General features: G+C 37.7%; 1 protein-coding gene across 3 annotated transcripts in view; it reads left to right on the top strand.

The window, feature by feature from the left end:
- APOO (apolipoprotein O) overlaps positions 1–13,453 on the top strand; it is a 29,442-nt gene that overhangs the window by 5,943 nt on the left and 10,046 nt on the right. For all 3 annotated transcript variants that reach the window (XM_058823613.1, XM_058823622.1, XM_058823631.1), the window contains exons 3-7: positions 902–1,021; positions 3,629–3,683; positions 4,761–4,856; positions 6,801–6,892; positions 11,839–11,946. In XM_058823613.1, the coding sequence (XP_058679596.1) occupies positions 902–1,021; positions 3,629–3,683; positions 4,761–4,856; positions 6,801–6,892; positions 11,839–11,946 (471 nt within the window). The remainder of the gene's footprint in view (positions 1–901; positions 1,022–3,628; positions 3,684–4,760; positions 4,857–6,800; positions 6,893–11,838; positions 11,947–13,453) is intronic.

The following is a 13,453-nucleotide window of genomic DNA, read 5'->3' as shown; positions in this document are numbered from 1 at the left end:
GCTTTTTAAATTACAACATAGCTGATCTTGAAAAGAGAGCTGGCTACATTTTAATGCAGCAATACTTGTAATCATCAGATTATAATAAACTACTAAATGGAGTATAAATATGGTGTAAAATATAAGCTCTTTATACTGAACATCTGTCTAGTATATAAGCTGCTAGAAATTTTAATAGGTTTTGTTTTGAGCTTTGCTGTTCAACAGTACGAACTTGGATTTTTTAAATGGAATACAGTTTCAAATATGCTTAGATAATTATAGTACATGTTGTGGTGATTGTAAACCCTAAATAGGGTGGTTTGGCCTTTATTATGTGAAGGTGCCCATTGCTCATTACAGTTCCTCTTTGCACAGTGCCCGGGTACATTAATGCTGTCAGTTGCTGATGTGGTTATGACCAAAGGTTGGGATGTTGGACCCTTTTCCTGCTCAGTCACAAACAGACACATGTGTGTTGGATGTTACCTTTGTTAGAAGCTGCTTAGGCTCTTTAATGATGCCTTGTGCATATATAGAAAATGATTGATTGTCATTTCTAGTGCATTCAGTATGTTAACTGGGAACCAGAAGTGCTGATTAAGGTGGGAAACATTTTTCACAATTATGTTGTGTGTTCTTATTAAACTAGTTTAATATTAATTTATAACTTGTGACTTGGATCATATAGCAGCTATGAATGAATTGTATAGCAGTTAGAAGTCATCTTCATCATAATTATGTGCTGTATAATTAAACTTTGCTCATAATGGTTGTCTCAGAGCTGTGTGAATTTTTATTATGCATTGTTTATGTAGTAAGCACAGTGTTAGTTGTTCTCTGCTTAGACTGTTCATGCCCTGAAGACCTACTTACACAATTCCACCTTTGTTTTTAACATCTTGTTTGCTAATATTCACAGCTGTCACTGTACTCCTCCCCAGCTCGTGAGACGAAATATGTGGAGAATCCCAAAACAGAATTGGAGGAGGGGGTTTCCCGTTTGCGACAGGTTTTGGAGCCATACACAGCCTGGTGTCAGGTACAATGGTTTGTATTGCACCCCTGATGCTTCAGGGGTAAAGTTCCAGCTGGGATTGTGGTTTGTTTTTTCTGACTTGGAATTAACAGGTAGCTGCAAAGTAAGAGCTGATAGCTGTTAACAGCATTTTTCAAAAATGTGCCATCACTGAAAGTTTTCTGCATTGCTTAAAATTTTCCACAGTTCAGGTCATAATGTTCACCCCCTTCTCACACAGAACCAGCTGTGTCTTATATACTAATTTGCTGAACTAAACCCTGGGTTTAGGGATTCTCCTTCCAAAAGAATTAAAATTAACTAAAGCATGGAATTGTTTTCTGAAGTGAACTTAAGGCTTAAATATACCTAGACACATCTGGATTTGGCACTGTCAGGAAGATAGGAGAGTGGTATTTGCAGTTTTCATGCTCAAGGAGGCCTTAAATTATCAAGCAATGTGTTTTGGAGCAGCAAAACCAAGTTACCCTTACTGCAACCCTGACAAAACACAACTTAGCAAAAAATAAATCAGTATTAGCTGAACTGGAATGTTGAGGGAAGGAATGCAGCTCTCTGGAAGAGAGAAAATCCCAGGCCACTAAGCACTGGTAAACCTAATCCCCAGCCCTTGCCTAAAAACTTTCTCATATATATATATTTTATTAGGTAGTATGTTTAGAGTAAATAGTCATTAAATACAAAAATAGGCTCTGTAGCAGAGAGGAAAGCCAATATTTTTGTGATCAAGGCCTAAATTGTTGGTGTTAGATTGCAAAGCCCCAGGAGAGCTTTCTTGCTCTTCCCTGCCCAGGAAATGTTGAGGCTTCTTTTGAAGTGGGGGAACCCTTGCCCTGTGGCTGTCTCCTGGCAGCTGTGGGTGATTCTGTGCTTTGCCCTCTGCCTGTTGTGAATCCCCTTGAGCTGCCAGCTCTGTGCCCAGCTCTCCACTGAAAGCTTCTTCAAGCTGTTGAGATGGAGATTGGGGTGTCCTTTCTGCCTGGAAGTTCTGTGTGGTGCTGCCTTTCACAGGACTGAAACAGTTTTTCAGGGTTCCTCAGTCTGGTGTTTCAAGTGTCCCCAGCAGAGCCCTGGCTGCAGCTTGGCAGGGGAAGGAGTTTTCTCAGGATAGTCAGAGCTCTGGCTCCTGAGCACATGGGTTTGCTTGGTTGCCTGTGGTAGCCCTGACTGGCAGTGAAATTGCAGAGGAAGTTGGCCTCTAACCTTGCTTGGTGTCTCGCTGACCTGTTGGCATCCTGTTGGTTTTATTATTTTTGTCTGTCTGGTGATCATTGACATAGGATGTGCTCTTCTGCTCACACACAAGAAGCCATTTCCTGGCAGTGGTTTACTGACTCATTTTATGAAGTGGGCATGTAAACTTTATGGGTTTGGGCAATATTGCTTAACTGTAGTCAGAGGTAGCTTTGGTTTTACACCCCCTGCCCATCCCTGCTATGTTGAAGAAAATAGTAATTAGGTGTGTTTCAGTTGTCTTTAAAATCAAACAGATAACCCAGGATAATCAGAATGAAATTGGTTATGTTTGTATACCCATTTTACTTTTCCAAAATTACTTAACTGTAGTGGAAATGCAGCTCAAACCTCAGATGTAGAAATGAGCCAGTTATATTTCAGTTATGACAGAAGATCAGACTTTGTCTTTGGGATCTTTAGAGCAAGTTCTTCTTACATTGTCTTTTAATAAGACCAGCATCCATTTAAAGTTATGTTGTGTGTCACGTGCTAACACTTTTTCATTTTTATGCTGGGTGGTTTTTTTACATCACTCTTGCTAGTGAGGAGATGAAAGTTCTAAGGATATCCCCATACAATATCCTAAACAAATGCTTTCACTTCTGCACAGGTGCAGCTCAGGTGGAATTGTAAGACTACTCTCTGCTTTAGCTTTGGGCATATATGTTTAAGAATTTGTTCCCTAATTTGTATACAGCCTTACACTGTTCCTCTGAAGCATTATTAGTGTAAATAACAATTAGCAGGGTTATTTTTGAGATTTTTTTTCTATTTGGATAAAAGGCAATGTGCTTTCTTTTATTTCCTGAGTAATCTCAGTCTGAAAAAAATGTAGAACTGGTCTGTGGGGTTGATGCAGTGTCTTTGATTTGCTTTGGACATCTATGAACATCTAATTTTCCAAGTCACTTCCAAATGCAGTCTTGTTAGTGTAAGACTGTCTCCTGAAAAGTGGAATTTATCACTTTGCAGAATGAGTCACATACCCCTTTGATTGCAGTGTTGTACTTCTTTTCTTTGCATCACCTCAAGTGTTTTTGCAATACCTGAACACACTGAGAAACCCAAGATAATTCTGAGTTTCAGTTGCCTGATCTCAGACTGAGATTGATGTCTGTGTTTTGAAGTACTGTATTTTATCTCTCTCTGAAGAGTCCTTTGAGAAGAATCTGTAAGTTATGCTAAATGTAACATTGAGCAAGCATAGCCCTATAAGTGATGGGTGGAAGTGGGAATAAAAGGTATATTAGGGACCCATCACTTTTTTCTTTCTTGTTGTTTTTATTTCTCCTTTCTTTGTCAGCTCAGTCTATAGTTAATATTTTATTTACTTGGTATCTATTTACCCTTGTTCTCTTTTTTTTTTTTTTTTAGGATCTTTATGCCAAAGCTGTGCCCAAGTTAGAAAAAGCTGTTGAGCATGGTAGAGGTAAATCAGCTTAGTTTTCTTAAGTAGCAATTTAAAATGCAGGACTACTGTATCTTCAGTTTACAGGGAATTCCATTAAGCATCATTGTATGTATAATTTCTAATGCATTTAAGACTAATTTATTTCCACTGTGTACCTGTTTGAATTTTCTTTTGTGGGTCACTTATGACACTACATTTCTAAGCAATTAAAATCTGAGAGCAGCACTTATGTTTATCAATGTCACTAAAAATTAGTTATGCAGGAGAAGAAGGGGAAAACCCCTCACAATTTATTCCCAGCCAGCAGTATTTGTTTGACCCAGCCTCCAGCAGTATTTGCTTGACCCAGCTTAGTAGCTGAAACCTCCTGGAGAGTTTATTATTTGTTGCAAGCATTAGGTCTTTTGTTTGTAGTGTTTAGCCTTTTCATTTTGGTTTGTTTCCATGGATCTCCTAAGAATTTTGAATTAATCCAAAATTAATTTGTTTTTATTTTTGGAATCATCCTTTCACACTTGGGCTTACCAGGACTGAGGATGGATTCTATGTAGAGCTCATTTCAGATACTGCACCTCTTTTCTTTAAACTTAGCAGTTTCAGTCTTCTGAACTCGTTGGCATGGAAGATTTTCCATAGTTTTCCATTCCCCCACCAGACTCCCATCTTAGAGTGCACTTTGTTTTTGCTGTGTCTTTGCATTGTTCTCTGGTTTGGTTTTTGTACAGTGTTTTACTGAAACTAGTTATTGTTAAAGTGTAACTGTGAAATTCCATTTTGCAAAGGTTTTTATCACTAATTTGAAAAAGATACGATTGAGATGCAAAGAGCAGAACAAAACAGATGGCCCAGGAGCAAAGGCAAAGCTCCTGTGAAAATTGGTGAATACAATACAATACTCAGTTTCATTCATGTGTCACTAGAGAAAAACTCAAAGGCTTTGAATTTTTTGCCAGCATATCTAAAATGAGCATGATAGTTAAATGTGTTTTGATAACTCTTTGTGTTTTGTAACAATTGCCAGCGTGTATTGATGATTCCTTTTCACAAAAACACTTTCACATTACATTAAAGCACTTTGTTCTGGCTTCTTTTCAGAGGGCTATGAATTTCTCCAGAAGCCTCCTGCTGGATTTTATCCAAGGCTTGGTGTGATAAGTTTTGCTGGAATTATTGGACTGTTTCTTGCTAGAGGTAAGTGGAAACCATTTGGACTGTTCAAGTTACAATTTTGGGTAAGTAATTTTTTGTGGGTTTTAGGGTACTAATTTTTAGTTGTGACAAGGAGATCTGAATTAACTGTTACAAGGATGTTTCTACACTGTTCCTTATAAAGAAACTGCATGGAAAAGGTGTTTAATAACTAACAATTATTGTTTTATCATTGCTGTATTTGTTACTAAAATCTAGTCTTCCATTTTCCCCAGCAGTATTTTAGTATAACAAAAATGGCAAAGGACTGGTTTAGTATCTTTTAGCCTAAAAATATTTTTAATTATTGAAGTTCTTCATCAGTTTCTTCATGTTACTGTAGAAAACAACTGTGGAATAAATTATGGTAAAATACAGATGTTCCTGAACTATGGTATGTGTCCAATCAGGGGTATATTCGATTTTTTTCAAAGTATTCTGTGTTGACATGCAGGGATGCTGCAGATGGTGATTCAGCAAATAGATTGGTGAACTAATTCTGGGTGCACTGTAAATACCTGCACATTTTGCACTACAGAAAAATGATGCAGTTAATTTCATCACACTTACTGAAAAAATGTTCATGCTTTCATAAATAGAAGCGTTAGTGTAAGAAACGTTAAGTGTGAAGAAGTATTTTGTGCTTACATTAAGATATTCTTAATGCAGTGAAATGTAGGTAACAGAACTTTAAAGCTGTAGAATTTAAATACCAGTGAGGACATGGTTTGAACAAAAATAAACCTTTGTGGGGCCTGAATGTGTTGCACTGGAAGTGTGTGCTTGGCTGTGTAGAAATTAGAAGTGCATCTCCAACTATTTAATTTTCTAGTGAAGCTGGTGGAAACAGTACTTCACTTTTTTTCCTTGTGTATTTTTTCTAATGAAATCAAGATAACTTCCCTGTTTGAAGTTCTTTTTCTTTGTATTCCTGCTTCTCAAGCAGCATGATGAAGAATGAGATCAGCTTCCATCATTTATAACACTTTGTAGCAAAGTGAGGGGAGAGGGGAGAGTGCAGTCTTGGGACTGGAATTGAAAGATTAGAGGATCCTAAGTTTAATGAAAATACCTCATACTAAAAATGTTACATTTGTGAATCTTTTAGGATGGGAGCCATAATTTAAACACTTTTTTTTTTTCTGATAATAGTTTAAAATATGAATTTTATTTCCAGAAAGTATTCAAACCATAAATGGAAGTGCCCCTTTATTTTGATGTTACTGAAAGTCCTCTTTATTTTATTCTTCCTTTCCTTGGTCTTTGTGGAGAAATTGCCCTCTTGGAAGGTACAGCTAAAATCCTCCAGGTCAAATCATAACACTTGAATATGCACAGCTGCTCACTAAGTAGAAAATATGGTATTCAAAGTTTAATCATGTGAATATTGTGCAGTCATCCAGCTTGGTTTAAAATGCCATTAGAGATAATTAGTTTTAACTCGTGTTGCAGATGGAGTGATGCACTTCACTTGCAAGAGAGCAGCAGCAATGTGATTATTGATGTAAAGCAGTGGTTTGAAAGGATTTGGTGGTAACTTGATCAGTTTCTGCATAGAGGACAGGGTCAGACAGACCTGTCTGGGGAGGATCCTCCTCTTGAGTCACAGCATTCAGAGACTTTCCTTATAGACTCCTACTCAGAGGAGACTAGATATGTCCAGTCCTAGTCCCAGACTTGGTCAGCAGTTCATGTCCAAAGGAATTTATGTGCACAACCAATCTAAGATATGATCTTAGTGAGGCTTAAAAAGTTTAGCAAACTATTAGGGGAGCCCTTACTGATCAGAGTGATTATGTTTCTTAAGGAACTGGTAGGATGGAAGAGAAAATACACTAAAATGTATTTAAGAAAATTGTTTATAAATAAAATAGGGGCATTCAGCTGACTTGGCTAACATATACTCTATCAATGGTTTGTGGTTTTTGATTTTTTGTTACAAAACAGGTTCAAAAATAAAGAAGTTGGTGTATCCTGCAGCTCTCATGGGTATTGGTACCTCCATGTATTACCCTCAGGAAGCAGTTGCTATTGCAAAGGTCAGTGATGATTCCTTTCTTTGCAGAAGTGTTTATTTGTTGCCTCCTAGCTTCAGATTAACTGGTCATCCATGTTTAAAAGCCATGTCAGTGGCAATTAACAATATTACTGTTAATTTGTCAAAACAGATGCATTCTGGGCTGAAAGATATTCAGACTTGTTCCTTTTAGTGACATTTTTTTTTCTAACCTCTGCAGTAGTGTCTTCAGTTAGAGGAATGTAATTTCCTTTCAAAACCTCTAACCTCATGTAACACTAAATTAACATAAATATGCTGAGTACAGTTTGTGTGCTTACTTACAATACTAAGGAAACATAAAATATCTTGTGAGCAAATGAAAACAGTGCTTGAAAGAACAAAAAGGAGTTTCTATAGACAAGTCATCATAACATTTTGAGATAAATGTTATTGACATTTTCTGCCTTTTTTTTGTTGGGACTTTAAGAAAGATAGCGTGCACATTCTGGAACAGGGTAAGAATTCTGCTGCAAACTTACTGGATGCCTTCCCTATTTATGGATTTGTTCTTTCAGGCACACAAGAAACATGTTAACTTGCAGTTGCTGAAATGAGTTCCTGTTAGAGAAAGAACTGAAGAGACCGCAGAATTGCTTACAGCCCTTACTGATGTTAGATCATGTGCCTTGCTGTCCACACTTAGTGCTGGCACATTCCTCAGTTCCCCACCACACTGTGTTTCATATCCAGCCCTTAACCACTCACAGTGCACATACTTGTATCTTTCACAAATTCTATTTCAGCCTTTCGTAAATTTGCCATCTAGTTACTGGCCACTTGTGAATAACCCTGAGATGTCAGAATGGTGTATGATATTCTCAAGAACACATAATATTCTTTAAAAACTGAAAGGTCATTGACTTAGGGAGAGTCAAAACTGCTGAGTTTGAGCTCTGCCAGCATGGTGGTACTCTGATCTTTGGTGGAATCTTTTTTTACTGCTTCCAGGATTCAGACGCTCTAAATACAGATAATTCTCTTGGCTTATTCTCAGACAGTGAAAATTATACAAGTGGCAAGAAAAAGACCCATCAAAATTTAAGAAGCTTAGACATTTCTGTTGGAAACTGTATTAAAATTGTGCTTGCCTTCTGAACAGTGAAGTGGGAAGTGATTGAACACTGTTCAAACTGATGTTACTGTTTTTAAAGAAGCTCAGTTCGGGCTTAACTGTGGATTTGGTGCTAACAGCTTCACAATACCTAGTTTATTTTATGAGAACTTTGAAGTGCATGGTTGCTCTTTGATTAATTTACAGTTCTTAGTTTGGCTGTAATGAAAAATCTGATAGGAGATTGGAATGGGTTTAGCTTTGTTAACTTGGTCAGGACAGTAGTCCTGAATTTGGAAACTTCTGTGGGGACAGTAATATCCTAGATACTGTTTTGGTTCCTCTAATCTATCTTGTGCTTTCTTTTCTTAAAAAAGCGAAGTTTTAAGCATATCATATCTTACCATCCAGAATTTTTAATCTTTAATCTGAAATTGGAAACACTTTCCTGTCAATTAATTATTTTTAAATGCTTCATAAGCCTTTCAAAAAATGTCTGTAAAGCTAGAAAGGAATGCCTGCAGTACAAAGCTCACTTGCTAAGTTCATGAAACAATGTAGAAAATATTCTGTAACATAAATGTAAATTATTTTTTATATTATATTATTTTTATTTTTCTTCCACACTTAAGTACTTTATCATTGCTTTTTCTTTTACACTTGTATAATTCCCTTCACTGGGTATTGTGTTGTTTTTGTTTTTTTAAGTTGTGGGGGTTTTGTTTCTGTCCCACTTTTATTTCAGACTTTCTAGTGGAGAGTTGGAAATAAACACAGCAAAGGGAATTTGTAATTGAGGCCCAACCCTTAATTCATCTTAGGTAAAAATTTTTCTTTAATTAAGATGTATGACTTCCTTAAGTGAAGTTGTAGCAACAGAGCTCATCATTGGTAACAGGGAGTTTTCAGACACTAATCATCTAATTGAAGATGGAACAAATTCATAGACTATTATTTTTTCCCTGCTTTAGGAAATAATCTAATAAATAATAGATCACATTTTAATAAATCACAAATTTGTAAGGGATTTATTTCCTCACTGCCAGTATTACTATATTTTTAATAACTTTGAACAAAAGGTCAGACTGTATATGTGGTAGGAAACTGAATTTAATACTAAAGCTTATTTTATTCTAGTGGAACCCTACTTAGTGTTTTGAAATGTTATTGCTTTCCAGCTAATCATAATATACTCAAAATACGTCGTATTTACTGTGGCTTATATTCCACCTGGAAAGAACTTTCCATTATGCAGTTATTTAAATAACTCTATAATTGGAATTAAATTTTGTCCTTTGTTATTAGAACCTTTCAATTTTACTAAAGTACTGTGTGTTATGCTTTCATTCTTCTAGAAAGAAAGAAAAGCTTCCCAATAGAGCTTTGTTTCTTTGACAGCAAACCACATTATTTCTGTGTCTTTTGAACCTGCACCTTGTCCCTTGCTGGGTTCAGTCTGTGAGGCATAAACAGCTGTGCTGAGAGCAGGACAGGGCTCCAGGAGCTGTGAGCTGGAAAGCAGGACCTGGGGTCCCTTCATCCATGGCGGCTGCTGGAGGCTCCTGAAATGGCATTTTGTAAGTGCAGGAAAACCAGTGCACTCTCAGTTTGTAGTTTCAGTGTACAGATAAAGAATTGCTGATCAAGGCTCTGAATGTGTGATTGTGTGTGACATCCAGTGTGGTCAGTAATGCGTGCTCAGGGTGCTGTGTGCCACCTTAGGCCTTGGAGAGCACTGGTGCCCCCCCAGGAGTGCCCAGAGTGGGTGTTGGTGGCCCATGGCCACCTCAAACTTTCAGAATCCCTGTTGAGAGCCACTCAATCTGACTTTTGAACTTGTTTGTTCAAACTTCAGCATACAGACCCACTCACAGTGCTGCATTCAGCAGCAATGGTATTTTGGCATGTTGGCTTTGCAGCTTGCACTTCCAGTCTGCCTAGAACTGCATTTTCCAGCTGTGGAAGTGTCTGTGGGTCCTGGCTCTTGGGGGTTTGTGCCTTGGTGAAACCTTGGTTGGTTTTGGCAGACTGAACTGTCTGGGTTGCTGTACCTTGTGATGGAGCTACTTAATCCAGCAACCTGAATGACCAGTTTCTCATCTAATGCAATTCATAAATCACTTGGTCATGTGACTCCTTATATGACTATAAGAATATTTTTAAGTTTGTACTGTTGGGCATTTAGTGTGGTTTTCAATATTTTAATGGAGTATTTTTAAGCAGAAACAAAAATACAGCTTAAGGACAGTTGTTTTTTCTCATTTTATGTTGGGAGCTGTGTCTTCAGTGATATTGCAGACAAAACCAGCCCTTTGTTTATTGTCAATATTTTTCAAACTTTTTCAGTGGTAGGTTTGTACTATTTGCACAAGAGACCACCATTTTTTCAGATGAGCCAGCTGGTTTGTTGAAGTGCTAGATGCTACAGAATGAACACTTATGATACTGAAAACCAAAATAACTGTCTATACCTAAAATATTTAAATTGGGCAGTTTTGGAAATTTAACAGGATCACTTGATGTGCTTTTTTCTGATGACTCATCACTTTCAGCTATAGAGAAAACTGAGTGCATCCAATGGACTTATTTAAACCAAAATAATTGGTTAGATATGGTGACAAAAAGGACATTTTGTATTTAAGACAGCCTACATTTTGGATGTAGTTGTGACTTGGAAGTGTAGTTGCTGATTTGGGTTTGTTTTCTTTTAATTCTGGTTATTCAATAGGCTCCTTTGTAAGGTAGCCAGCACATGGTGTCTGCCCAGAAGCACATCCTTGTGCCATTGTGCAGGAACTGCTGTAATCAGCCTTGCTGATTGCACATCAGACAAACGAGGGGAAGTGGCTCCTCACACCAGTGTACCCAGCAGCAGAACCACTTGGCACAGGGATGCTGAAAATCTGCACTTCCCCTTGAACTGCAAAAAACGTTCATAGAAGGGAAATTCCTTGGGCCTCTTTACACACATAAAAATCACTTCTGGCTCAGGAAGTCTTTGAACTGTCTCTGAATTGATGGAGACTGGAAGAAACTGAAAAATGTAGTTCAGAAACATCAGAAGATTGTTTCAGAAACATTTACACTTGCGCTGTTCGCAGAGTTTACATTTTATGGCTTTGCCTGCTGTAGGAGATAGGGAAATACCTTCTTAGTTCTTGATTTCATAAGCTTTTTAGTTTAATAGCTATTTAGTTGGACAAATTGGCCTTTTTGCTGTTCCTCTTACAGAAACAGATAGTGATATGAAAGTCAGTATAGACCTGAGCCTGGCTATAAAAACCTAACACTCTTTAGTTTTTAAGGGTGCTATAAATACTACAATTCCATGTACATAAGGGACAAGGGATACTGTTTTATTAGACTTTGGGCCTTTCCCTGTCATAAAATACTTGCTGGTGTAATGTAGCAAACACAGTCTTTCCTAGCTGTGTACTGTTTTGGGACTTGACAGCTGGTTATTCATAACATTCATCTATCAGCAAATTCTAAAAAAATGAGAATAAAATCTAAAATTGCAAAACAATGACAACCCTTAGAAGAGTCTTTGAAAATGAGTCTGGTCAAATTAAGAAATACTTTGCCTATGTTAATTATGTTGAATGTCAAATACTAAGAAAACAGGGATTGTTTCCACACAGAAGCATTCCACTCCTGTTTGTACAGATATATATTCTTAGGTTTTTAGCACATTATTTTTTCTTATTCCTCATGGGACATTATTTTCCAAGATGTTTATTAATTCTGTACATTGTGAGCTTGAACAGGAAGAGTTAAACGTCTTGTGTTATGAGACTTTTTCTACTTAAATAAGAAGCAAGGCAATATTCCCCAGGTTATTAAGTTCATGCTTTCTAAAAACTTTTGTTTCAAAGGTTGCTGGCACACGGCTGTATGACTGGAGCCTTCAAGGATATATTGCTGTAGAAGCTCTTTGGAAGGATACTCCTAAGAAGAAGAAATCAGGGGAAAAAGGTGATAAGGTAAGAAGTCTGAGGAACTTGATTTCTGAATTTACCACTGTCTTTTCAGAAAAAAAAAATTATGAACAACAGTGGTTTTGTTCCACTGTGACTTGGCCTTTATTTCTGAAGAGAAATTTTTCATTCTCTCTTTCTAAGCTGTGGAAAAACATTAGGCTTACTTCAAGCTAAACTTTCAGAAATCCTGTTTGGAAGCTTCCTTTAGTATAATCAGATACAGATAAGCAAACAGAATTCTAAGAAATGTATTTACCTGGCTTAGTGAAGCATAGTGTGAGAGACTGCTGAACTGAGCAAGTTTATGAAATGTGTGCCAAAGAAAGCCTGTAAGGTTTTAAGGTGTTTTTTTTTAGCTGCTGCTTAAAGAAAGAAAAGTTCATGTGTGTTATGTAAAGCTTCTGTTGTTTTAAATTCACTTCTAAACTCAGATTAGAACTCAGACTGGGAGAGAGGTGTGTTGGAGACAAAATTGCACTTGGATGGACCTTGGGGATGGGACCAAGTTCCCTTGCTGAGGCTGGGTGTAGGACTAGTTCCAGACAAGCTGGGCTGGGGAAGTGTTCGCATGTGCTGGCAGCTGCTGAGTCTCCTGAGAGGGAGGACTTTCATCAGTGGATACTCACCCTGTCCTGGCCCAAGGCACTTCAGTAAATGAACTTGGATAAACAAAGGTTGGTTAATTGTCCTGTAGCTTTCCTGAAAGCTAGGCTGTCAAAAAGAAACTCAAAAAAGAGAGAATATTAAAATATTTCAGAAAGACAAACTGACAGCATTAGTAAAAAATAGCTGAAGTTTTTCTTTTATTGTGTCCCAGGCTTTCAAAAGGGAACACATGGTTGTTATTGAAAGGCAAAAACTTTTGACACTTTCATTTTGCTATAAGGCTTATTCAAGCACTTGCTACCTCAGCAGAAAAACAAACAGCCTGCAGAATTTCAGACCACTAAGTAAACACACTTCCTTCTCTTCCTCCTTGCAGAACCTTTAAATCACACCCCTTAGTTGCCAAAGCACGTTACTTGCACAAAGGAGCAAAATGCTCATGGATGGGTGTTCTGCAAAAGTTCATCTCATTGTTCAGGTGCTGTCAGTGTGAGCTGCTGCTGCTGTGATGGATTAGACAAGGCCCAAACCCCTGTGACTCAAATGAAGAAGCAGTACTTGGTCACTTGATGGAACTGCTTGCATTTCCCATTACCACTGAGGCAAGCAGCCCTGCTGGGGCTGTGTCCTCAGAGTTCCTCAGGAGAGGCTCCTGTCTCCCTGCTGTGCACAGAGGCTGAGCAGCAGCTGTCAGGAGTCACATGCTTTTGTCTAGAAGGGGGAATGAGAAGTGATTCTGATGGAAGAAGTTTGTCCTGAAGCTTCCTTTGGCCAGGGTTGGTGAAACCATACAAAACATGCAGTTGGGAATCTGGGTGGGTAGAGATGGGTTTGGTTTAGGTTTTTTTCATGTGGAAATAATCCTACAGATTATCAGCACCACCAAATCACTATCAATTTTTCA

The sequence above is a fragment of the Ammospiza caudacuta genome, chromosome 2 (genome assembly GCF_027887145.1).
Source record: "Ammospiza caudacuta isolate bAmmCau1 chromosome 2, bAmmCau1.pri, whole genome shotgun sequence".
In the NCBI taxonomy this organism is placed as follows: Eukaryota; Metazoa; Chordata; class Aves; order Passeriformes; family Passerellidae; genus Ammospiza; species Ammospiza caudacuta.
This window is presented reverse-complemented; position numbering and strand designations above follow the sequence as displayed.